Genomic DNA, 25,771 nt, shown 5'->3' on the forward strand with positions numbered 1-25,771 from the left:
TGTTGACTTCGTATGAAATTTCTTTGGTATAATTTCAAAACAACGCCAGTAGTTTGGAAAGTATCACTCCTCCCCAAACAAAATTGAAAAGCTTATTACAGAGAACCGTTTCACCCCAGAGATCTTAAATAAATAAATATAGTCCAAATAAACCATTGATTATGTGCATTTATAACAAATAACAAATGTGTACAATAGTAATACATATATAACATTATTCATTATTCATTGACACATTACTATTAATATTTAAATTAGTATTAATTATAATTACATATAACACCACTCCTAAATTAATTAATTTTGATGAGATAATAATTATTTTTCATCTAAATTATATTAAAATGACAAATTCTTATCATTGAAGTTGAAAATTGAATTGCACTAAATTTGTTGATTTAATCAAAATTATATTATTTTTATATGATTCTAATTGAAATCGCATTAGTCATACTAATAAAATTTTAATTGAAATCATACTAAAATAGTGTAAATTCAGCCAAAAACGCATTGATATGTTGGTGTAAATTCAACCGAATTACACTCTTTCGATATGATTTCAACCAAACTACATTAGAATAGTATAATTTTGGTGGAATTGTTCCAATGCAATTTCAATACAATCGGAAAACTTCATAGAACGCCCACCACATGAAAATTTCCAAGGATCCCCAACACGCGAGCCTTTCTCTGAAATCCCCCCGCATACTGGAAACTCACATTAAACCCCCACCACGGGGACCCCGCGTCACCCGCCTGGTTTGAAATATCACAATTTCACCCAAACAGTCTTATCTCCTTCGTTCTTCAACAAATTCGAACAATTTTTGTTTCAGTTCATATTAGTAGAGTCAGCCATTACAATGGCGGTGAGCATTACGGTAGCCATAGCCGTAGTTCCCTGTTCATCGTCGCCTTGTACTTGTCTTTGTAGCAGCAGCAGCAGCAGAATCAGCGGCAATTTCGAGACTTCCGAAGTCAAAGTTTCTGGATTAGGTTTTGGTCTGGAACGAACATTTGCATCATCGTCTAGGCCTTTAAATAGTAGTTCTTGTTGTTATTCTTCGATAAGGACTCGTTTTGTCGCTGCGAAGGGGCGCTTGCACGCGATTGACACTCGCATTGTTGAAGACGCTGCCGTATCAACTCCTGCTACTGCCACTATTGATATTCCAGTCACTTGTTTCCAGGTTATTTGATTTGATTTGTTGTATGTATTGTTGTTTGTGGCGGCAACTTTTAACTGAATTAACTGTCGTGATTTGGTGTTAGAAGTACCAGGCATAATGTGAAATATGAAAAATGTAATTTCGGTAACAGTTTAATCTGATATTTAGTTTTTTGAGACTGGAACTGACTCTGGTAAGGCCATTAAGATTCACAGTTATGAAAATGTAAATTTGTGTATTTTGTTTCAAGAAGACTACTTGACTGGTGAAGTACTGGATTAATTAACAATGCGGAGATGGTGACATTTGCCAATAACGCTTTTTGTGTATTAAGATAGGTTATGTTTCTCAGTATGACTAATATAACAGTTGGTTGCCTGACTATGGCCTTTCTATCTCTGATCTTGTCTCTGGCGATGTTTTGTTGGTTTAGTCTGATTGATGAAACTTGAATATATAGCCTTTCTCGGTTTAGTTGTCCCCTCCTGGGATATGTACCTATCTTTGCTTTTTTTCTAGCCCTACTTTGACCACCTTTTAACTTCTTTTTTTTAATCAGACTCCATCCAGTTTCAACTTATTTCTTTTTCCAGATTCCATTCAGAATGAGTTGTAAACTGTATCCGGAGTTGATAAAAGGTTACTGTTGGGTTAATCACTTCTTACAAGAACTATCCATTTGAATTTTTAATCACTTGCTAGTGCATATACTTGCAGATTATTGGTGTTCCGGACAATGCTGAGAAAGATGAGATTGTGAAGGCAGTGATGGATTTGAAAAGGGCTGAGGCTGAGGAAGGTTACACAATGGATGCTGTTGTAGCCCGCCAGGTAAGAATTTGAGAGTGTAATCATGCAGTAGTTGCTATGATTCTTTAGATCTTCTCCATGTGTATGAAAGATATGACATGACTTGGTCATAGCTTTTAGATTTTTCTACTATCTTATTGGCTTGTAGGATCTTTTGATGGATATAAGAGATAAGCTTCTTTTTGAACCTGAATATGCTGGCAGCAAGAGGGAAAAGATTCAGCCTAAGTGTCCTCTAAGAATCCCATGGCGTTGGTTGCCAGGTGCTCTTTGCCTCCTGCAAGAGGTGCAACTTTGCATGTACTTTTACTTGGCATATGCTGCAAATTTTACTGGTTGAGGAAAGTGTTTTGTCCTATAAGTGCAGAGATGTTTTTTTTTTTATATTAATTAACTAATTGTTAGCAGCGTTATTAGCGTCTTGTATTGCTGCACTTTTCTGAATGTTGATTGATTAATCTTTGTCATATCATCCTTCTCTTATTATCATAAAATGTGGAAAGGTTTCTTATCATCTCTAATCTTGGAGTATTTTACCATATCAAATGCTTGTTTCGGAAGATGGATATGATGGTCTGCAGATTTCTCTGGTCCAGGTTGGAGAAGAGAAGATTGTGTTAGATCTTGGAAGGTCAGCTCTTGAGCATCCAAATGCTAAGCCATATGTTCATGATTTTATTTTATCTATGGCACTAGCTGAGGTAAGTTGAATTAGCAAAGAGGTCAGGAACTCGTACCAATTTTACTGCAGTTGCTATGCTTCATTTTCTTATCATACGTGCTCTCTTGAAGTGTGCAATTGCAAAGATTGGTTTTGAGAAGAACAAGGTGTCCCAAGGATTTGAAGCTCTTGCTCGTGCTCAATGTCTTCTGAGGAGTAACATATCACTTGGGAAGACACCATTATTATCACAGGTGATGCTCTTTTCAAGGATATGGAATCCATCTGCATGGTGCAGTCTACACTAATCTTCATTTTTTTTAACGCTAATGGAAATTCAGTTAGTAAGATGATCGATAACAATGTTGCTGAAGATGGTGCTAGAAGTTTGTCGAATGGATAGTTGTTGCAATTATCATGCTATACTCGTTACCAGGTGACAAACTGAGTACATAAAGTTGTTTGCTGTTTTCAGATAGAAGAATCTTTGGAAGAGCTTGCTCCTGCTTGCACGTTGGAATTATTAGGCATGCCCCACTTACCTGAAAATGCTGAACGGAGAAGAGGAGCTATTGCAGCTCTGCGTGAATTGCTCAGGCAAGGCTTGGATGTGGAAAACTCATGCCAAGTTCATGATTGGCCATGTTTTTTGAGCCAAGCTCTCAACAGGTTAATGGCTACAGAAATAGTTGATCTTCTTCCTTGGGATAATTTGGCAATTACTCGGAAGAATAAAAAATCACTTGAGTCACAGAATCAAAAAGTTGTTATTGATTTTGACTGCTTCTACATGGCATTGATAGCTCATCTTTCTCTTGGATTCTCAAGCAAGCAAACTGAATTGGTAATTCTTGTATGCAGATTTGCTACTAGGATGTACTGCTCTGTGTTTGTGTGCATGTGTTTGTGTAGTAATTTTTTTATGATTGTTTTTATTTTATTTATTTCTGATACTATTTTGTTTTTAACTTTTACTGTAGATTAACAAGGCCAAAAATATATGTGAGTGTTTGATTGCATCTGAAGGTGTTGATCTAAAATTTGAGGAAGCTTTTTGTATGTTTCTTCTTGGACAGGTAAACTTTTCATTCTCTGATCTTTTCTTTTTGTCACCTGAATGTTGCTTCATCGAGATATTTTAGTTTGCTCTCTTAGCATTTTTTCATCAACTTTCCTTGCAAAATTTTTTCTTGGCTTTTAGGCTACTGAGGCAGAGGATTTTGAGAAATTTCGTCAGCTGGAATTAAATTCAAATCCTGCTGTGAGAAGTGCTCTGTCTGGGAAGGAAATAAGAGAGGTTTCTGGTGCAATTCCATCATTGGTAGGTGACTAATTGTAACATTGGAATTTGATTTCTTTTATAACATCCATCTTAGACTTCAAAAGTGCACCCCTTTATTCTGGGGATTTTTATGCAGGTTTTTTTTTGCTGGTCTTCTTTGTCAGCTTACCTTTTAATTTTTTTGTTCTATTGTGGCCATTATATATGTGTTCTTAGTGGCAAAAGATTTAGGTGGAGACCATTATTTGCTTTCGAGCATAGACTCGCAAATTGCAGTATAAGTGGAATATGTGATAAAAACCATTATGAAGGCTTATTTATTTTGAATGTGTTTCCTTACTAGCACTTCCCTTTTAGCTCAGGATGTGGAGAAAGAATTGAATAGATAAAGTTGAGAGAGACTTGGGTGGTAAAGAACACCAATTTTGAGGGAAGGAAATAGAGAGACTGGGATTAGTAGAGGAAAAGAAATTATAAGTGTAGAAGAAATTAGAGGGAAAACAGTTCATTCTTTGTATTATTTCTTTCTGTTGACATCCTGCAAGACGGAATAAGAGGACTATTTTATGTGACCAAATCCTGAATAGAATAGGGAATTTTAAATTTACTCTTAATTAGGCGTTTTAATCATACTTCACATATGGTAACCTAGCTAAGTTAACCAATTCTATCATAAACAAGTAATAAATTATCTGTCCATTAAGTATTATCCTTGCTTTCATTTTTAAGAAAGCTCTCTAAATTAACCTATAAAGTTTTGTATATGATTGTCCATCACTTCTTGAATTTTAAATTTACTCTTAATTAGGTGTTTTAATCATACTTCAGATATGGTAACTTAGCTAAGTTAACCAATTCTATCATAAACAAGTAATAAATTATCTGTCCATTAAGTATTATCCTTGCTTTCATTTTTAAGAAAGCTCTCTAAATTAACTTATAAAGTTTTGTATATGATTGTCCATCACTTTTCTATATATGCTTAGTAAACTAGGATATTTTTTGTTATCTTATTGAAGTCAATATTGAAAGAAGAAAAGGCCTTTAGTAGAGAGGAACCAACCAATTTAACATATGCAAATTTTAACTGTGACAAGTGAATTGATGTCTCCATTGCTTGTTTCTTCAGGTTTTGAGGCTGTAAAATGATTTATGTTATATTTTGAGAGCAAATAAACATATACTTATTATCATTGCTCTGTGCTCTTGTAACTGTTTCTCAATCATGTTTTTTTCAAATGATAATGCTCTTTCATGTCTCACTATTTCACTTGACCAGGAAAAATGGCTCAAGGATAATGTGCTTGATATATTTCCAGATACTCGAGATTGTTCTCCATCATTGGTGAGATGATGTGCCAAACTAAGTAATAGTTCCAATTTCTAAAGGAAATGATTGCTAATTATGCTTCTGCAGGTCAATTTTTTTCGGGGCGAAAAGAAAAATACTGTGATAAAGAAAAGTAGGGTAATTCCACAAGCAACACCTGATATTAGTCAAAGACCACTCGCAAATTCTCTTATATCAAACCAGAGAGATTTTGATGACTCTCTTCCGAATGTTAACTCTTCTAGTCATATTGGTTCTGCAGTTAAGCAGTTGGCTGCAACTGATCTGCAAAGTCCATTAATATCGGCCAACAATGGTAGTGGAAGCAATGTCAGTGCACCATCAGTTCAATTTAGAAGGGGTCTTTGGGTACACAATGCTAAAGTTTGGGAAAGTTGGTTGGCTGGAAAAAATGCAATTGGAGGAATAACATATGCTACTTTATTGGGGTGCTTTATGTTCCTGACCTTCAAGCTGTCAAGCACAGAGTCAAATGGGAGGATGATTCACACTTCTAAATTGACTTCCACTCAACAAAATATGGGAACAAATTCCCTTGTCTGGAAAATAGATTCTTCTTACAATAGCAATCTAGAACATTCTTGCATCAAGGGAAATGGTATCACTGACAGAATTACGGAGCTCATGGAGATGGTTAAGATGCAGTTCAGGAATAGATCAAACACTGGATACTTACACAATGTTTGCCAACCTGCTAGTCTATCAACCTTTATGACAGCAATAAACCAGAGACAAATGCCTTTAGAAGAAGCTGAAGCCCTTGTTAGGCAGTGGCAAACAGTTAAAGCCGAAGCTTTGGGGCCCATGCATGAGGTTCATTGCCTCTCCGAAGTCCTTGACGAGTTAATGCTTGTTCAGGTAGAATGGTTGGATTGTTTTAACATTAATTTATGCTTTTTCCTCTTAGTAAAGATTATTTTCCATTGAAAGAACAGTGACATAAAAATAGATTAATAATACACATTCCAATTAGTATCTTAAAATAATCACCTCCAGTCATGTGTCATCTTATATGTAATCATCTGACATATACACTTTAACTTGCTATTGACACATCGGTGTCGTATAGGAGGACAAAGTATTTAGGATTAAATTTTTGGATTCTACTTAGAATGTCAGGTTACTCACAAAAATATTATCTGTCAATGCCATTAGAATTCTGGATACTAAACTACATAGGGAGTGAATTTTTAGAATTCACTTATAATTTTGTGAAGTGTTGGAGAGATCATATTTTGGGTTCTTGCACCACAGTAAACAGTTTCTCAGATGAACAACTGAATATTTCTTATCTAATTAAAGTTAAAAAAAACCTTGATTAGACCAAATCAACTTTGGCATTCATATTTAAGTTCTGTTTCATAAGCTGCAAAGTGATAAAACTTAATTGTTCTATTTTTGTTTCACAGTGGCAAGCTAAAGCTGTTGCAGCAAAATCCAATTCTTGTTATTGGAAATTTGTTTTGCTGCAATTGACCATCCTGCATGCTGACATATTCTCAGATGGTAATGTTGGGGAAATGGCAGAAATTGAGGCTCTCATAAAGGAAGCAGCAGAGCTTGTTGATGAATCTCAGCCTTGGAACCCAAGTTATTGCAGGTTTTACATCTTAATGCAATAATTGCGTCAAAATTTGGATTTAACTCAGTTTTGTAGATCTCTCATGAATAATTATATTCTGTGATCAAGTTCTCTATGTTTACATAGAACTCAGGTCTTGTATCTTTATTTCATTGCAGCACCTATAAAACTCATTATGTTTTGAAAAGGCAAGATGATGGAACATGGAGATTCTGTGAAGGTAATGTTGAAACGCTGTCATGAGAGTATGAGACGCTGTCAAATGCACAGGAGTTTAGGAGGGAAGCTATATTCTAACTAGTAGCTTAGGAAGTGCTAACAAAGAATGAGAATTTGCTTTCATGTTAATTCTCGGTGCTAGTGGATTTGATTTGGTTTTCCGCAAAACGAAAATTTTTTTTTTTTAAGTAGAAAATGATTTTCTCAGGGGACAGACAATGGCTGGCTTTGTTTAGATTTGAAATGAAGCATTTCAAGAGTCTGCTACGGTGTTTTGGGTCTTTAGCTTAGGAGGTAGGAATACCTGTAATGTTATCGAGATTTGTCTTTTGTGAAAGGGCAATTTTATGTATAATTATTTTTGAGTTTTTAATTGGATACTGGTGTTATTCCATTATTAATTTAAAATCATCAAATTACATGAAAATAATTATTTAGGTATTCAAATTTGGGTGTACAAAGTTTTATTAATTGTGTAATTTTTTTACCTCTCATTACTATATGAAAGGTGATGCACTTATAACAAATTCATCTTTGAGGATTGGCTTATAATTTTTTTGTTGCTGTCACTAGTATTTTGGCCATATAATATCCATAGAATAGGGTTTTGAGTAGTGGTAGATTTTGGCTTAACCGAGTTAAGTTTGAGCAAAAGTAAACTCAAATTTAGAATGATTAATTTGAATTTGAATTTAATTTATTTGAATTGATAACCAATAATAATAGATATAAGAGAAAATACATTTAAAAAGTTAAAAAAGGAATTGTTGACATTGATAAATTCTAGTGTAACAATATTGGTGAGACGATGATCTTAAGTATAATTTGACAAGTTGAATTTTTCTCAATTATATCCACTCCTAAGTGATGTGCCCAAATACAAATTTGTACATGTGTCATGATATTACCATTACTTCTTATTTACTATTTAAGAATAATTTATGAAATCGATTAACCTTATAAAGAATACTTGTTTTCATTCGAAAAATATTGTATGTATTAGTTTTGAACGCCTAATTTAGAGTCATTCAATCAATGAGAGTCCACTGTTCAGTACTCAAAATTGAGTGCAAAAAGTACAATATCTGACCGTTTCGAATCGTTTCGGACTGTGAATTTCTTTCATATTCAGAGTCACACATATATATGAGTCCCTACACGATCACGGCTTCCCGCCTTGCGCAAGCAAGAAGAAACATAATACTTCAATAGGATACAAAACCTCCCCTCTTTATGCGCTGTCTCAAACTCCGCAAAAACAACCATGGTGAGAGTGGCGGTGCGAGATTCCTCTCCTCCTCCTTCCAAGAAGAAGAAACAAGTTGATAAGGACGTGGAGCGCACGCGCCTCAAAACCCTTGCTTTCAAGAAGAAGATGCTCTCGGATATTCCTGCCAAAGGTTTCACGCCTCTAAACCCCACCAACCAGGTCATCAAACACCACGGTAAAGACATTCTTCGCAAGTCGTCGCTGAGGAAGAACCGCTACCTGTTCTCTTTTCCAGGTCTTCTTGCGCCTATTAGTAATGGTGGTGGTAAGATCGGTGAATTGAAGAATTTGGGTACACAAAACCCTGTCCTTTACCTTGATTTTCCTCAGGTAATTTTCGATTTTTAGGTAAATTCTGTTCGGATCCCTTATGTTTGAGCACATTAATGCAGACCCTTTTTTTTTCAGCTGAATTTTGTTCATTTAAGTTTAACAAGTGAATTATGAAGATATTTCAGGAATTTTTTGGGTAATTTTGGTTTGTGGTTTAATTTTGTTCAGATCACTTAAAGAAAACGTCTTCTTCTTTCTATAGAAGACGTTTGAGCACATTTCTGATGCATGGTGGATTAGGAAAAAGATGAGAATCCCTTATGTTTGAGCACATTACTGCAGAACCGTTTGGTTTTTTTTTTTTAACTGAATTTTGTTCATATTTATTTAAGTTTAAGTGAACTATGGAGAGATTTCAGGAAGTTTTAAAGTATTTTTTGTTCGTGGTTAAATTTTCTTCACTTCACTTGATGTCTGAATTAATTACTGATGGACTTGTTTAGTTTGAAAAATTGGTAGAGGTAGGAGAGGGTTGTGATAAAGACTATAGAGCTGAAGGGAGGTCTCTGAAATTTTTGTTAGGAAGAGCCTTAATGAGGTTATGGATGAATTTCTGAGTTAATGTGTTTAATTATTCCTGTATTTTAGTCCAAATTTGGGTGGTTTATTGCTGTTTCTTTGGAGGAGAGTTTAATTTATTAAAATTTTAGTATATTTTAGATTTTAAGGTTTATGATGAATTTTGACAAGGATGAAATTGTTTGTCCTTTATACAATCTTTACCTTTTCAAAGATCCTGTAAAGGATAACTTGAAATGAGGTCATTTATGCTTGTATGTTCATCTCAATTGCTTTATGAATTATTCTAGGGGCAAATGAAGCTGTTTGGAACCATTGTGTACCCAGAGAACAGATACTTAACTTTGCAGTTTTCTCGAGGTGGCAAGAATGTTACATGTGAAGATTATTTTGATAACATGGTTTGTGTTTCTGTCTCCTTTACTTCTCCTTTTTACGTTTGCTTTTACATGAGTATGTGCTGATTTTTTGAATCAAATGTTATTGCTATTGTTGTTTTGGATGGGATGTCTCATGTTAAATTCAGTAGTAAGGGCAGCAGAATGAGAAGCGTGTTTCCTTGTGCAATGAAGCCATCATTTACAAAGCATTAGTATGCAAAACGCTTTATCGGTTATTCAGTAAAAGTTGTGAACATATCAACTGTTGTGTTTAAGACCTATGTTCATGAATATTCTGGGATTTTTTAGCACATGTGATTTTGTTTGTTCTTCCATTTGGAATCCATTTAACATTGTCAGCGAATTGAACCTGCTCATCACCTAGCCGCTCAGATGAGGTGGCAACTTTGTGGCAAGGTGGCTTCAGTAACATGCTTGCCTTTGGTGCCTATGAGAGCATCTCGCTTATGTGAGGCAGCTGAAGGTAGAGATAAAAGAGTCAAAGAGTCCAGTAAGTTTTGTGGCTATGTGTGAAAAAGGTTTGGCTTTTGCTATAGTGAAACAATAAGTTAGAGTAAGGTGGATGATTAGCACCAAGAAAACGTCTTCTGCTTTCTATAGAAGTTCATATCTCACTGATTGAGGCTTATCCTTTCTGCAGTATATTGGTTAGGGCTATGAATGTTTAACTTTTGTTTTACTGAAGCACATAAGTTAGAGGGAGGCCTATCCTTTCTACTTACCATTGAAGTTCATATCTCAATGATTGAGGCCTATCCTTTCTGTAGTATATTCATTTTTATATGCTAATATGGATTACATGTACTTCAGGAATCAGGTTCAAAACTAAACATACAGAAGTACATTCTATTTGATAGTTAATTGATGCAAATTTAGTATTTTCTAGGCAATGTCAATTAACACCCTTCTGAAATTACTCCTTGCTTTTCACATGGCGTTATGCTGTATGTGTGCCCTGATTTTTGGCTAGGGCAGATTATTAATGTTTTTATTTTATTAATCCCTTTCTTAGGGCCATAATTTTAATGATGCACATGTTTAAGGTTGAAACTTTTTGTTTTTTATTACCTTCCCCTCTTCCCTTTTATGATTTTAATGGGTTGTAGATAATTTTATCACTTCATTTGCTTGCTATGATTTCAATTGTTCTTCATTATCATAATGAATTGTGATATTTCCAGATTGTGTTTTCTGATGCATGGTGGGTTGGGAAAAAAGATGAGAATCTGGATGAAGTTCGACTTGATTTTCCAAAAGAACTAAGTGAGGTTGGATTTTTTCATATAGTTGGAATTGTATTGTTCCTTTTTTTTTTTTTTTTAATTTTTTGTCTTTCCTTTTTCTGTATACTTAAAAGATAGTTCCTCTGATGATCCTTAATGGTGTTTGGTTTCAGGGAAAAAATTCAGAATATGACTTCAAAGGTGGTGTCGGTGCAGCATCTGTAAATAAGCAAGGTGTTTTCAAGAGTGTAATGAAAGACTCAGAGGAAAAGTCAATTGAACTTGAGTCCGACGACGATATTTCAGATGTTGATTTAAAATTTAAAGATATGATGGAAGTGACCCCTGTTCGACATTCTGAGAGAACTGCTGGAAAAAGATTCAAGTATGTACCTAATCATTTTCATTTACTTGACCTGCTTAGCTGATGTAAAGATGTCACCAGCTCCAATTATCTATATGTTGCCTGAAATATTACCATTTAAGCATCAGCCTAGTTGGCATGGCTGATTGAGTTGCTGTAATTGGTTGAGTGGTCAGGAATTTATCAGGTTAAAATTTTTTGCAGAACATTATTCTTCCTCAATTTATATGCCGACTTCTTGTTTTGTGCCTTAATTAAATAAATATCTTGCATAGTATTACTATGATCTGTTTTTATGAGGCAAAAATTGTTACGGGCATTTTGCTGTAGGATAGATCATAGAAGACAAACTCTTGTGTTTATTCTTGGAATTAGATCTCATGATATTGCATATCCTGTGTATTTTCTATTAATATTTGTGAATTCATTTGATTTTTAATTTAATAGGAAGAAAATTAACAAAAAGAATATTTTAAGATGTACATTTGGGTGAACTAGCCATCTACTTGGAGATTAAAAAAGTATCCTACCTGATGGCTTTTATTGATTTAGATTTGCAGAAGTTTCTTCAGAGGATGATCCTGCTGAAAGTGATGCAGACATGCCTGAGGGAGATAAAAAGAAAGGAGATATTTCAACTAGCAAAAAAACTAATGGTTTGACATTGATTTGTTTCTTGTTTAACATTACAGCCTTTTCATTTTCACTTGCTACATTGGATGTGGAACTTCATTGTTTGTGTTTAAAATCGTTTACCCCTTGTATTGCATTGACTATTTATCGATGGTCAAAAGTTTCATACAGCCGGCAAATCTTAAAAAGTTATCTAATGCTGATGTTTCAGTGACCAAGTCCAAGCAACCCTCATCCAGTCATTGTGGAGTACTTGTCCAAACAAGCATATCAGCATTATTCAATAAAGTGGTGGAAAAGGTAGCTGTAATAGTTTCTCGTGTGATAACTGAAATTTCACTGTGTGTGGACAACAGTTGATTATTTGTTTCATCCTTTTTTATGTGGAATGCAGACCCGTAGCTTTCAATTTCAACTAGTTCCCTTTTGCCTTTTATAAGTTCATGTTTCAAGTACACTTTATCTGTATGTTTTTTTGAGATAACTTCTTAATGTTGATTATCTGTTGTTGCAGGCAGACAACCCCAGGAAAAAGGGGAAACTGAGCACTGAAAAATCCACTGGTTAGTTTGTCTCTCTGTCGCTCTCATCAAAAGATTTCATTTTTGGTGCATATGGAATGGTATGAGTAGATGTGTGTTTGTCGTGTGTTTTGATGACATACAATTATAGATCTAGAAAGGGAAGGATCGGAAGAGGATTAACCATTCTTACAAGTTAGTTGATTAAAGTTCAACTACTTAAGACCAATTGGATTGCATTCATAGAACTAGTAGCAAGAACAGATGTATGATGCTGCTTCATTCTGAAACTTTTAGCAAATATGTCATGTAGTCTTTTTTCTTTTCTCGTTGAGTTATATATCTTGCTTCTAAGTTTTTGAAATCTTTGAAGATGAAGGGACAGAGAGTACAGCTAAGGAGAACGGATATGAGGTACACATTTTTATGTTATAAAATTTGGTTTTTCATTATGCTGTTGTCTTGTATCTTTTTTTGAACCAGAATTTACATCTTGTAATAAATATTGTAGAATAATAATGATATTGAAATTCTGTGTTATAAGATTGACAAGGAAAAGAGAGAGCAGCTTTTTATTTAGAATTTGGAATTGGAACTTATGATGAAGTACTAAAAGATTTGCTTGGCATTATTCTGAATGATTTGTGGATAAATGTTTAACTCATCATTAAACTAACATTCTCCATTTTTCTTCCATCTGGTTAAAGTTGTGCTTTCTTTTGCAGTTTGAAGATGATAACATTGCAGGCAGCACAAGCCCTGAGGTTTGACATCCTGTTGACTATTTTTTCTGTTTTCTTATTACGATAAATTCTGGTGTAACTTGAAATTGTTTTGGATGCTTCTATGATTTGCTTGATTGAAAACTCAATTGCTATCGATAATTTTGGGGTACTCTGGATTCTACAATTATGCAGCAATGCTCCGGAAACCCTGTTGTGTCTTAGTGTCTTCTTTAAAAACTCAAAGCATTGACTAGTATTTCTAATTTGCTGGTTTTTCTCAATTCATTTCTAATTCAACCTGTTCAGACATCAAATGGAAGTGGAGGTTGGGCTGCTTTCTGAGATATGACGCAACTGAAAGTTACAGAAAAATGCCAAATTCACGCAAGAGTATTATTCCTTGCATAACATTGCAGTGATTGAGAATTTCAGAACTAACCGTTGAATGGACATCTCTAATCATGTCGCAAAAATATGACAAATTTAGCCAGAATCATAGTTAAATCCAATAATGATCACCAATGTTTCTATGTCCACAGAGAGTGAGTTTTCAGTGAACTATTCTCTGCTTTCTGCTTGCTCAAAAATGGTTTCATTAGAGCTCTGCTTCTGTGAAATAAGAAGATAGATGTTGTTCTTAGTACTTGGTACACAGTTGTGCTTCCAACTATATTGTATAAACTAGATGTGTTGTGTTCTTGATGTAGCAAGTATTGTTTATTTGCTTCTGACATGTTAGGATATGGATTAACCGATAAAATCTCCATTTTTACCCATTGTAATTAGGGGTAGATTTGAGCCATACCAAGTCTATACAAACGTCAGCTTGAATTCGTAATGATTAATTCAAGTTTAATTCAAATTAGTGAACTACAATGATTGAAGAGGAGAAGAGTCGACAGTGAGGCAAGCTTTGGTGTAGCAACGATGTTGAGGCATTAATCTTGACTTGAATTCAAGCTTGATAAGTTTAGTTTGTTTGAGTGAACAGGGAGTCGGGCCTAAATTTTCGTGGCTCAAACATCTTTGATTGTAATTAGGACTGTCTTTGAGCTTAGTTGAGTCTAAATATAGATTGATTTGAATTTAGTTTAAATTTAAAATGATATTTGAGCTAATTTGAATTGATTAGAGACATTGTTAAAGTCATCAATAAGATAAATATTGATAAATAAATAATATTATCAAATAATAATTTAAGCTAAATTCAAATTTAACAGTCAAATTGAAACTTGATAGCTACTAAATTGAAACTTTAATTTAAATAAGTTGAATCAATCTATTACTGATTTAGTTAATGAAAAAACTATAAAATATAAAACATAAAATACATATTAAATAAAAAATATATATTTTTTATTTATGAAAAATGATCTTTAAGAAAATTGTTTCTTCAACGGTTTCAATTTCAAGTGAAGCAGCACGAAAAGCAGTAGAAGCTCGCACACTTCTTCACCATCGATCACTCTCTGAAGCTCTCAAAGCCTTCACATCCCTTTCACAACTCAAACAAGTCCATACCCATCCCGTCATCTCCGGTCTCACTCCCAATCTCTTCACAACCACTGGCTTCTCGCCTGCGCGGCCCTTTCCCCATCTGCCCTCAACCTTTCTTTGCTGCCGCAATCTTCCAACGCTTCCCCAACCCCTCCACATTCATGTACAACACCATGCTTCGCGCCTTCTCTCATCACCCGGATCGGTGCTACGTTTGCTTTGAGTATTACAAGCGTTTGTTATGTAACGGGCTTGTACCCGATAAGTTTACTTTCCCTTTCGTTGTTCGCGCTTGTTGGGTTTTTGGTGATCTGGGTCTTGGACAACAGGTGCATTGTCAAGTTTTGAAATTTGGGTTGGGTTGTGATGTGTTTGTTGTGAATCGTATTTTGAATATGTATGTGAAGTTTGGCGGGTTATGCGCGTAAGGTGTTTGAATGATGTTTGGGGTTCGTCGATGTCGTGTCGTGGACGAGTTTGATTAGCGGGTGTTGGATTTTGGGGGCGGTTGAGTTGGCGAGATGGTCCTTTGATGTTATGCATTAGAGTGTTGTTTCGTGGAACGTGATGATTTCTGGGTTAATGAGAATTGGGAGAGTCAGTGAGGCGCGGAAGGTGTTTGATGAAATGCCTGAAAGGGATGTGGCATCGTGGAGTGCTATGGTTTCTGGGTACTCGCAATGTGGGGTGGGCGTGGAGGCTTTGAGGGTTTTTAGGGATATGGTTGAGGCCATGGTGATTCCTAATTTGCCTGGTTTGGTTAGTGCTGTTTCGGCTTGCGCACAATTAAGAGCATTGGATGAAGGTGTGTGGTTGCATGATTATATTGTTAAAAGCAAATTTGAGATTGATGTGACTTTGGGCACGGTGCTTTTGGACATGTATGGGAGGTGTGGATGTATTGAGAGAGCTGTTGAAGTCTTCAATTGTATGCCTGAGAAGAATGTGCTTTCCTGGAATTTGATGATAGCTGGCTTGGCAATGAATGGGTATGGAAGGCTAGGGTTGTCGTTATTTTGGCAAATTGCTACTTTTTGGCTTGAAACCTAACAATTTTACGTTCATTGCTTTGTTGCTTGGTGTAGTCACTCAAGGTTGGTTGATGAGGGACTTCGGCTTTTTGGTCTTATGACTCAAAAGTATAAGATTGAACCACAACGAGAGCACTATGGTTGTGTGGTTGATCTTCTTGGGTGAGCAGGCATGATTGAAGAGGCATTGAACTTTGTTCAAGGGATGCCTGCTGAGCCTCATCCTGAGTTGTGGAGTGCCATCGTTGGTGTGTGTAGCATTAATGAGGATATTGAGCTTGGCAAAAGAATGGGAAAACACCTCATCAACTTGGACCCTCAGCGCTGCGGGAGATATGCTTTTTTATCTGCTATATTTGCATCTGCCAGATGATGGGACAATGTGGAAATGGTAAGGAAGTTGATGAAAGATAGAAAGGTGTTGAAGTCTCCTGGCAACAGTGTTGTGGAATCATCATAACATGTGCAAATGATCAGTTTTTCACCACTGGATATATTCAAATAATGTTGAAATGCAATTTTTGAGATGGGTAGCAGGAAGAGTTTAGCATTGATTCTTCTTCCAAAAACTGGAGAAATTTTTTCAATGCTTTGGCTAAATTATCCATCAAAGTGATCTCCAGAAATGTTTAGGACATCTGGAATTACTAATCCTCCATCTGGGATCCGCTTTTTGCAATATTATGCAGGTTAAGCAATGTGAACCAGGAAAGTGATGTTCTTGAAGCAGTGAAACTTAGAGGTTCATAAGGCAACCAGTCTGTTAAAGATGGATGAGTTGGAAACAATTATAAACGTGCAAGGTTCTGAATGTGTTGCAGAATATGAATTATGCAGGAAATTTCTTTCAATATTTTGTAATTTAATGGTGTAGCAATCACTGAAATGCATTTTGTAAAGTTATTTATATATGATCAACGGTGTATAGAACATTCTTTCGGAAGGAAGAAATAAATCAAGTTATCTTTGGTTCAATAATATTTGTCACTTCTGCAATTTGCCTTGATAAACTAAACCTCTGGAAACCATCTCAGAACCATCAAAACCGACCATAAAGATTTAAGAGATGATAATTTTAAGCACCGAATGCTACCTACTTAGTTCAACATATTGCAGCGTGGGGTGGATTCAAGCTGAGTTGAGCCTAGGGTCAACTCAAGCTCTGCATGAATCCATGATACTCAGCTTAAGTTCAAGTTTATTTGAGCTGGTGTAAAGTGTCGTTAGACAATTGTTGACATTATAAATAATACTATTAACGAGATAAATAATATCATCAAAGGGATACATTGCATCCTAAAAGATAAACTATTCAAACTCAAGTTGAGCTAGAGCTCAAACACAAATTTAGCTTGAATCAAACCTTAATTGAAGCTAATTAAAACAAAAATGTTGTTGCCAAGCAAGTTTATATCATTAAAGTGAGCTAGCTAGAAAATACAAGAAACAATGATAGATCATTATTCTGCAGAGGGTAACAGGGAAAAAAGCAACTGGCGGTATGCACATAAACAAACAGATCCTTCTGATAGATATTCACAGAATTGCTTTCAAGCTATAACAATTCTTTCATATCTGTTACATCACAGCTTCCAAACTATACATAAACTTATATAATATATCAGCAGAAATATGCTTCAATACTACCAATTTATACAAATCCATGGATGCTCTGACAAGCACACAAATTTATTATATTATACTACATTCATCAAAATACTAACTTTAAGACGACCCTAAGAAGTTATCAACCCTGGAATTAGTTGTCCTGACAAGAACTTCATGCAAATGGGTGGCTTTATGCCTGCTAGAGCAAGAATTGAACTTGGCAAAGTCCATATTCCTTCCCCACAAATCAAACCAGAAGCCACTGCTGGTCCAAAATTATCTGCTTTGACCTTGTCTATCTTTGACCATACAAATAAAATAAAGCTTCCAACACACATGTCAATCGCAAAGTATGGTCCCAAATAAAAAGGTATAGCCATAGCCATCGGAAGAGGAATGTACGACCCAATCTTTCCCAAGGTATCCCTCATCAGGTTTATCACTACAGCGCCTCCAAAGAATATATAACAAAGCAAGAGGCATTCCTTTGGTAGAGCTGAGAAACCTTCTACGCCCAATTTAGCCATGTTCCGGTACACAACAGCAAAGGGAGCAGGATATTCACTTCCAGGAAGTCCAAGGTCATCAAATGCCTTGTAGAAAAGCCAAAAGACACAGGGGCTAATGATACACCCCATTGCAGTGCCTATAATTTGGCTCACAAACATGGAGCGAGGAGATGCTAGAGTCAAATAACCTGTCTTGAAATCTTGTGATAGATCAGAGGCAGTTGAAACAATATTCATCATGACTCCACATGCTGCTAAGCCAGCAAGAACACCACCGTGTGCAGAACCAGCCCATGCCCCAATTGTAAAGATTGCAAGCTTTCCATAGGTGGATGCAAGAGACCAATCTGTGAGTCCACACCCATATGCATTACAGAAAGCTAAGGTTGGCGCACAGATATAGATGACCAACACATAATACCATTGAAGTTCAGGAAAGATGTGTGGAAGAGAGAAAATAGAAACTGCAGCAATTGTTACATATCCTGCAATCGCAAACCATGTTGGAATCTGATCTTTAAGGAATAGTTGGGTGCGTTTTTGGTCATCATAAGAGAGCTTAGAGATCACAGGAGAATCTTGGTCTGCTATGGGGAGATTGCTGGTCATCTCTCGATTACGCACTTGATAAAACAAGCCTGAAAGGGTTCGAGTGAGCACCTTGAAGAAGTTGTACAGTCCATCACCTAGGATCATGGCTATGGCGATAAATACCTGATTTCAGGATACAATGCAGGCATTAAAAAGTAGAAAAAGCCTCAACATGGCATCAGTGTAAAACACTTTTGCCAGATTATCTGAACATACCCTGTAACCCTGAATGCCATGTAGGCTAGTTTTGCCAAGACCTTTACTGTACCAATCACCCTCCTTATTTTCTATGAGAGGCCACATTAGACCCCAAGAAAGAATTCCACCAACCAAGACAGATATATTTATAACGTAGGGGCAAATCATCCCGACTCCAACATATGTTGCTGAGAAGTCAAAGAAAAACCTGCACATTTTGAAGGTCGCTAGGCCTTAAACAAGATTTTGAGTAGAAAAGGGGTGCTGATAAGCAAAGTTAATATGTTTCTTAGCAAAAATTTTAAGTAACACACGTACCTGTTTTTATATGCTTGGAGCCCAAATGTAGGGAAGTTAGCAAATCCACAACCACTTCCTGCAGTAAAGAACCACTGGAAGAAACCCCACAAGAAGCTGAAGGAGAAGAATTTGCCAAGTGTTCTCACTTGTTTCCTATCCAAGAACATCACAAATTAAAATGTCTTAGTATTTATATGATCACAGATTAAAATGTCTTAGTATTTATATGATAGTACTAAACTTTGCTAGCTTGGCTCCTTCAATAGTGTGGAAGCTATTGATTAAATAAGCAGTTGCAGTACCACTTGGATATGTCAACTTAAAGTCTATGATCATAATCTGAAATCAAACATTCATCAAACCAATCAAGAACAGACAAAAGTATTGTCAAGATCAAGTTAGAAAACAAATTTATTCAATCTTCTTTTTGATGTCATTCAAATGCCTTTGAAGATTGTACCTTTCGAAGAGGCACCACAGAGAAAAGACCAAGAAAACTGACAATGAAGAGAAAGCCAATTATCCATCTAAGTGAAGGGTTTTTGTAGCCATTGTAGGTGTCTTCAGATTGCTTAGCAATTCGCTCACTCAGTCCAAAGAGGTAACTCCCAAAACCCCCTGTTTGTCCACAGAAGGCAAAAATTACAGAACCTTCAACACATTAATATGGCATATTTGTGAAATAAAACTTGCAGCTTGCTCACACACCATCTTAGATTTTCATGAATAAGTACAGAATCAAGTAGCAAATGCAAAAACAAAAATTCAACATAATGTAGAGTTGTCATATCCCAATACAGACGTTTAAATGGGGACAATTTTGGTGGAGCTATTTTCAAATAATTTAAGAGAAACTAAATTATTTCCGGTTCCATTTTGGACCAAGAAAAAGTTATGGACACAACAAAAGGGTTGTGTTTGCATCAATCTCAGTTCATTCTCAATATGTTCTACAATCCTTTATGCATATTATTCAAGGCATCAATCTCAGTCCAAACCCGATAAGTTCTAAATGCACTGTATTAGATAGCTTGTGTACAAGCTTTCAAGTGCTTTGTGACAAGACACAAACAAACTCATGAACATACGACATATCATTAATTTTGTGTAAAAAGGTAAGAAGATTGATCCTAAAATATCTCCATTGTTTTACTTATTATATTGTTCATTTGAGAGTGGAGTGCAGCTGAGGCAGAGGCGGCTGTATCATGGGACCACGTCCTCTGCTCCTCACATGCGGCAGCACATAATGACAATATTCCAATGCCACGCCAGCCTAGCTTGTAAATTATTTTTTTTAATGTTCTAATTTGGTTTATATATTTTCTTACGACAAAGAGATGATTCATTAAAGAATATACATAAGAGAAATGGACAAAATACACAAAAAAAAAAAAAAAAAAAAAAGATCCCAATTTGTCAACTATTATACAAAGTTCCATTTAATAAGATTCTATCTCACTGACATTCACTTTAAAAATCAGAAATCATAATAGTGATAAGATAAGTGAAAAGTAAAATCATTATTAATTAAATAGGATTTTATTAGATAGACGTATGAATATAGTGTAACTTAAAGACTTTTTATTCCTCTAATAAGGTCATATTTTGAAAAATGGAAGTCCATTCACTCAATATCGGGATCATTATCATCTCCATTATATTGCGAATGGAGCCTAATAAAGACAAAAGCAGAAGTGGAAGAACTTTTGACTAACAATAGTATGATATTTGAAAGTTATCTACAAATGCTTCCACACAAATCAAGAACTCAAAAAAAGAAAATATTGTGATGCCGATGCACTCAAAAAGTGGCTTGATTGCCTGAGCGGTTCCAATACGTGCCATCTTAGACTATTTTAAGTCCCCATTCAGACTGGTTGTCCAACTTATCTATAAGCTTTGAAACTCAGAAATTGACTTTGAAAAACCAGTATAAAAAAAAAGACTTGTTAAATGGTAAAACTGACTTTTTGGCTTCAAAATTCCATTTTTTTCATCACAATTTGCAATAAATTTATACTCAATTGACTCGTCTGCAACCAAATATTCTAGTAACATCAAACTAACCTTAAATCATTTTTAAAAACATGTAAAAGTTGAAACTTTTCATACAAACAGTTACTGTTCAAACAAGATTCAAACATGGACTAAATTAGATCACAAAGTAAAGGAGAAAGAAAGAGGGAGCAAATCAACATTACCGCTGAAGGCTATGCCGGAAGAGGCCACAACACAGGTTTGAATGACTGTATTCTCCTGCCTGGTAAAGGGTTGTTTTAAAAGACTAAATTTTTCAAGAAATTTAGTCCAAGTCTTGACAAAAAAGAACCCCAGAAGGCCAGCAGAGACATTGAGAGAAGGAATAATACCAGTAGTGAGATTCAACTTCATTACAATGAAGCTGAAAAGTATACTCAACACAAAGCTCACTACAAAGGCTCTGATTGTCAACTGTCTCCTCCAAGAAGGAATTGGCCTGTTCTCAAAAACTCTCTCTATTGAAAACACCTCCTCTTCTTCTCCCTCTCGCTGCTGCTTCTTCTCCTTCTTTTCATAACCCTCTTTTGAGGTGAAAACATTCTCAACTTCTTCTTCCTCCTCATCTCTCCTCCTGCGTTGATCCATTTTCAGGCTGAGAAGAAGAAAATTCTATGAATTCTGGATATGGGAATCTTTTAAAATTGATAAAAAAGAATCTTTTGAAAATTTAAGATGCCAACCTGTAGGCAATAAAGAAGGTCATAGGACCTACACTAAATGGCAAGACAAGAAGAAAAGTATTCACCTTTGTCACCCCAAGAATAGGTTGGATTTGAGCCCACTCCATCTTAAGTTAACTGCAAATAAATTTGAGCTTGGTTAAAGGTTAATTTTAATTTGTTATTAAAATGATGTTATTTTAATATATATTTATCAATATAGTATTATTTTATATTAAAATTTTTAATTTATGAGTTTATCAAACAATTCAAACTTAAATTTATTTGAGATTAGCTCGTTTTGAATTAATTTAAATCGAATTTAAATTTTAATAAACTTGATTCAAATCTAATTTTAACCGTCAATTCAGTGAGAAAATTAAGGATTTTTAAGTCCTAAAAGTTTAAGTTTGTTACAAATTCGCCCCTTAAAGTTGGACAAATATAGACTTAAATAATAGTAGTATAAAAATTAAAATATTTATGGGAATAACATGAAAATAATAAAAAGGCTTAGCTTTGAGAGAAAGTGTAATAAATAAATATTTATGAAATTCTCAACCATTCTAAATTTATCGTATTAAAGATATTTTATTATTAGTAATAAAAAATTATCATTAAAATAATTTTCTTCCATATGGTTAAAGCTGTGCTTTCTTTTGCAGTTTGAAGATGATAGCATTTCAGGCGGCACAAGCCCTCAGGTTCGACTTCCAGTTGACTATTTTTTATGTTTTCTTTTTAGGATAACTTCTGCTGTAACTTGAAATTGTTTCGGACGCTTCTATGATTTGCATGATTAAAAACTCAGTTGCTACCGGTAGTTTTGGGGTACACTGGATTCCACTATTATGCAGCAATGCTCCTGAATCCCAGATGCATCTTACTGTCTCATTTCAATTTTCGTGCAAAACATTAACTAATATTTACTCATTTGCTGGTTTTTCTCAATTCATTTCTAATTCAACCTGTTCAGACTTCAAATGGTAGTGGAGGTTGAGGGGCTGCTTTCCGAGATATGACATTACTGCAATGTTACAGAAAAATGTCAAATCAAGTCTCGATCAAGAGTATTACTCCCCGCGTGATGGTGCAGTGATTGAGAATTTCAGAATTTACCGAAGAACTGAACTCATAGTTGAATCCAACAATTGTCACTGATGTTGCAATGTCCAAAGAGAATTTTCAGTTAACTATTTTCTGCTTTCTGCTTGCTCCAAAATGGCTTCCTTACAGAGCTCTGCTTCTGTGAAATAAGAAGATAGATGTTGCTCTTAGTACTTGATACACAGTTGTGCTTCCAACTATATTATATAAACTAGATGTGTTGTGATCTTGATGTAGCAAGTTTTTTTTATTTGTTTCAGACATGTTAGGACGTGTTTGGATATGAATTTATCAATAAAATCTCCATTTTATCTCATTGAAATTAGAGATGGATTTAAGTTGAATTAAACTCATACTAAAAATCAATTTGAATTTATAATAATTAATTCAAATTAATGAATTGTAATGTTAAAAAAAAGAAGAGTCGATGACAAAGTTATTGAGATATCAATCTCAAATTGAACTTGATCTTGACAAATTAATTCTTTTTTCAGTTTGAATCTAACTTATTCAAGTGAACAAAGAGTTAAGCCTAAATTGGATTGACTCGAATTCATCTGTAATTATAATTATGAGTTTATTTAAATTGAGTTATGTTCAAAAATATGTTAAACTTCTATTTAGTGTGAATCATAAATTATCATTTCAAGTATTAATTTATTTAAATTTACAAAAAATGTTAAAAGTTATTAATAAAATAAATAATATCATTAATGAGATAAATAATATTATCAATAAAATAAATAATATCGTCGTAATATAATTTAACTAAATCAAAATCAAACTATCAAATCCAAACTCCAATGATTAATGAAAAAATTAAAAATATAAAAATATGTTAAATATACTCCTTTTTTATTTCTTTGAAAAATGTTATTTAAATAAATATATTCAATTTTTTTTAATTTATAATCTTTTTAATATTAAAAATAAAAATAAAACACAAAATTTGTATTAAAAAAAAATTATATTCAAATATTCAGCGCCTTCGACGGAAACAGAAAAAGGTTTCTTCTTCAATGGTTTCAATTTCAAGTGAAGCAGCACGAAAAACAGTAGAAGCTCTCACACTTCTTCACCATCCATCACTCTCTCAAGCTCTCAAAGCCTTCACATCCCTTTCCCAACTCAAACAAACTCATGCCCATCTCATCATCTCCGGTCTCACTCCCAATCTCTTCACAACCACTCGCCTTCTCGCCTGCGCGGCCCTTTCCCCTTCTGCCCACAACCTTTCTTATGCTGCCGCAATCTTCCAGCACTTCCCCAAACCCTCCCTCTTCATGTACAACACCATGCTTCGCGCCTTGTCTTACCACCCGGATCGGTACTACGTTTGCTTTGAGTATTACAAGCGTCTGTTATGTAACGGGTTTGTACCCGATAAGTTTACTTTCCCTTTTGTTGTTCGCGCTTGTTGGGTTTTTGGTGATCTGGGTCTTGGACAACAAGTGCATTGTCACATATTGAAATTTGGGTTGGGTTGTGATGTGTTTGTTGTGAATCATGTTTTGAATATGTACTTGGGGTTTGGCGAATTGCATTACGCGCGTAATGTGTTTGAAGAATGTTTGGGGTTCGTTGATGTTGTGTCGTGGACGAGTTTGATTAGCGGGTGTTGGAGTTTGGGGGAGGTTGAGTTGGCGAGATGGTACTTTGATGTTATGCCTTGTAAGAGTGTTGTTTCGTGGAATGTGATGATTTCTGGGTTAATGAGAATTGGGAGAGTCAGTGAAGCGCGGAAGGTGTTTGATGAAATGCCTGAACGAGATGTGGCATCGTGGGGTGCTATGGTTTCTGGGTACTCGCAATGTGGGATGGGCGGGGAGGCTTTGAGGGTTTTTAGGGAAATGGTTGAGGCCATGGTGGTTCCTAATTTGCCTGCTTTGGTTAGTGCTGTTTCGGCTTGTGCACAGTTGAGGGCATTGGATGATGGTGTGTGGTTGCATGATTATATTGTTAAAAACAAGTTTGATATTGATGTGACTTTGGGCACGGCGCTTTTGGACATGTATGGGAGGTGTGGATATATTGAGAGGGCTGTTGAAGTCTTCAATTGTATGGCTGAGAAGAATGTGCTTTCTTGGAATTCAATGATTGCTAGCTTGGCAATGAATGGGTTTGGAAGGCTAGGGTTGTCGTTATTTTGGCAAATGCAACTTTTTGGCCTGAAACCTAATGATTTTACATTCATTGCTTTGTTTGCTGGGTGTAGTCACTCAGGGTTGGTTGATGAGGGACTTCGGCTTTTTGGTCTTATGACTCAAAAGTATAAGATTAAACCACAACGAGAGCACTATGGTTGTGTGGTTGATCTTCTTGGACGAGCAGGCATGATTGAAGAAGCATTGAAATTTGTTCAAGGGATGCCTGTTGAGCCTCATCCTGAGTTGTGGGGTTCCCTCGTTGGTGCGTGTAGCATTCATGAGGATATTGAACTTGGCAGAAGACTGGGAAAACACCTCATCAACTTGGACCTTCAGCGCTGTGGCAGATATGCTTTATTATCTAATCTATTTGCATCTGCCAGAAGATGGGACGATGTGGAAATGGTAAGGAAGTTGATGAAAGATAGAAAGGTGTTGAAGTCCCCAGGCAACAGTGTTGTGGAATCATAATAACATGTGCAAATGATACATTTTCACCTCTGGATATATTCGAATAGTGTTGAAATATAATTTTTTAGATGGGTGGCAGAAACAGTTTAGCATTGATTCTTCTTTCCAAAAACTGCAGAAAATTTCAATGCCTCAGCTAATCCTCCAGCTGGAATTTCAGTGATCGTTAAGGACATCTGAAATTACTAATCATCCATTTGGGATTCGCTTTTCGGCATATAATGCAGGTTAAGCAATGTGACCCAGGAAAGTGATTTTCTTGAAGCAACGAAACTTCAGGAGGTTCATAAGGCGACCAGTCTGTTAAAGATGGTTGAGTTGGAAACAATTATTAAACGTGCAAGGTTCTGAAATGTGTTGCAAATATGAATTATGCAGGAAATTTCTTTCAATTTTTTGTAATTTAATGGTGTAACAATCACTGAAATGCATTTTGTAAAGTTATTTAGATAAGATCAGGGATGTACAGAATATTCTTTCAAAAGGACGAAATAATTGAGGATCAATAATATTGATTATTTCTTCTGCAATTTGCCTTCATAAACTA

The 25,771-nt window shown here is 35.3% G+C and overlaps 5 protein-coding genes across 9 annotated transcripts; 4 read left to right on the forward strand and 1 right to left on the reverse strand.

The window, feature by feature from the left end:
- Positions 1–708: 708 nt before the first annotated feature.
- Positions 709–7,466, forward strand: LOC123195721 (plastid division protein CDP1, chloroplastic-like). Of its 2 annotated transcripts, XM_044609534.1 has the most exons (12): positions 709–1,190; positions 1,887–2,000; positions 2,128–2,265; positions 2,576–2,680; positions 2,772–2,894; positions 3,116–3,484; positions 3,621–3,716; positions 3,842–3,961; positions 5,202–5,267; positions 5,340–6,131; positions 6,683–6,873; positions 7,014–7,466. In XM_044609534.1, the coding sequence occupies exons 1-12, from the start codon at positions 864–866 to the stop codon at positions 7,096–7,098; spliced, it is 2,526 nt and encodes an 841-aa protein (XP_044465469.1). In that variant the 5' UTR covers positions 709–863; the 3' UTR covers positions 7,099–7,466. The 2 variants fall into 2 exon arrangements, with proteins under 2 accessions (XP_044465469.1, XP_044465470.1); XM_044609535.1 differs by lacking the exon at positions 2,128–2,265.
- A 639-nt stretch (positions 7,467–8,105) lies between these two features.
- LOC123195722 (DNA-binding protein RHL1) lies at positions 8,106–14,187 on the forward strand. Of its 4 annotated transcripts, none has more exons than XM_044609539.1 (10): positions 8,106–8,674; positions 9,487–9,597; positions 10,779–10,865; positions 10,994–11,205; positions 11,737–11,840; positions 12,029–12,117; positions 12,332–12,380; positions 12,718–12,752; positions 13,064–13,102; positions 13,850–14,187. In XM_044609539.1, the coding sequence occupies exons 1-10, from the start codon at positions 8,339–8,341 to the stop codon at positions 13,853–13,855; spliced, it is 1,068 nt and encodes a 355-aa protein (XP_044465474.1). In that variant the 5' UTR covers positions 8,106–8,338; the 3' UTR covers positions 13,856–14,187. The 4 variants fall into 4 exon arrangements, with proteins under 4 accessions (XP_044465474.1, XP_044465472.1, XP_044465473.1 ...); XM_044609537.1 differs by lacking the exon at positions 13,850–14,187 and adding an exon at positions 13,370–13,783; XM_044609538.1 differs by having other exon boundaries at positions 8,107–8,674; positions 12,712–12,752.
- A 940-nt stretch (positions 14,188–15,127) lies between these two features.
- Positions 15,128–16,341, forward strand: LOC123196498 (pentatricopeptide repeat-containing protein At1g05750, chloroplastic-like). The gene is made up of 3 exons (XM_044610561.1): positions 15,128–15,549; positions 15,646–15,753; positions 16,281–16,341. Exons 1-3 carry the CDS (start codon positions 15,128–15,130, stop codon positions 16,339–16,341), a joined length of 591 nt encoding a protein of 196 aa, XP_044466496.1.
- A 752-nt stretch (positions 16,342–17,093) lies between these two features.
- Positions 17,094–21,518, reverse strand: LOC123196459 (probable metal-nicotianamine transporter YSL5). The gene is given in 7 exon segments (XM_044610504.1): positions 17,094–17,357; positions 17,360–18,422; positions 18,516–18,705; positions 18,816–18,950; positions 19,039–19,136; positions 19,258–19,415; positions 21,002–21,518. Coding segments are annotated over 7 exon segments (2,109 nt in total). The 5' UTR covers positions 21,426–21,518; the 3' UTR covers positions 17,094–17,316.
- Positions 21,519–23,625: 2,107 nt separating this feature from the next.
- On the forward strand, positions 23,626–25,224 carry LOC123196499 (pentatricopeptide repeat-containing protein At4g18840-like). Its single transcript, XM_044610562.1, has one exon. It carries the CDS (start codon positions 23,626–23,628, stop codon positions 25,222–25,224), a length of 1,599 nt encoding a protein of 532 aa, XP_044466497.1.
- Positions 25,225–25,771: the final 547 nt, after the last annotated feature.

Source organism: Mangifera indica, chromosome 14, assembly GCF_011075055.1.
Source record: "Mangifera indica cultivar Alphonso chromosome 14, CATAS_Mindica_2.1, whole genome shotgun sequence".
In the NCBI taxonomy this organism is placed as follows: domain Eukaryota; kingdom Viridiplantae; phylum Streptophyta; class Magnoliopsida; order Sapindales; family Anacardiaceae; genus Mangifera; species Mangifera indica.

What these genes read in the sequence shown, in the direction of transcription:
- LOC123196498 (XM_044610561.1), top strand. Translation starts at nt 15,128, where the DNA reads ATGATTTCTGGGTTAATGAGAATTGGGAGAGTCAGTGAGGCGCGGAAG. An exon ending in GCTGGCTTGGCAATGAATGG is followed by an intron (nt 15,550 to 15,645) that starts GTATGGAAGGCT and finishes TGCTTGGTGTAG; the next exon opens with TCACTCAAGGTTGGTTGATG. An exon ending in TGTGTGGTTGATCTTCTTGG is followed by an intron (nt 15,754 to 16,280) that starts GTGAGCAGGCAT and finishes AATATTATGCAG; the next exon opens with GTTAAGCAATGTGAACCAGG.
- LOC123195721 (XM_044609534.1), top strand. Translation starts at nt 864, where the DNA reads ATGGCGGTGAGCATTACGGTAGCCATAGCCGTAGTTCCCTGTTCATCG. An exon ending in ATGCTGTTGTAGCCCGCCAG is followed by an intron (nt 2,001 to 2,127) that starts GTAAGAATTTGA and finishes ATTGGCTTGTAG; the next exon opens with GATCTTTTGATGGATATAAG. An exon ending in TATCTATGGCACTAGCTGAG is followed by an intron (nt 2,681 to 2,771) that starts GTAAGTTGAATT and finishes GCTCTCTTGAAG; the next exon opens with TGTGCAATTGCAAAGATTGG.
- LOC123195722 (XM_044609536.1), top strand. Translation starts at nt 8,339, where the DNA reads ATGGTGAGAGTGGCGGTGCGAGATTCCTCTCCTCCTCCTTCCAAGAAG. An exon ending in AAGATTATTTTGATAACATG is followed by an intron (nt 9,598 to 10,778) that starts GTTTGTGTTTCT and finishes TGATATTTCCAG; the next exon opens with ATTGTGTTTTCTGATGCATG. An exon ending in TCAATAAAGTGGTGGAAAAG is followed by an intron (nt 12,118 to 12,331) that starts GTAGCTGTAATA and finishes CTGTTGTTGCAG; the next exon opens with GCAGACAACCCCAGGAAAAA.
- LOC123196499 (XM_044610562.1), top strand. Translation starts at nt 23,626, where the DNA reads ATGGTTTCAATTTCAAGTGAAGCAGCACGAAAAACAGTAGAAGCTCTC.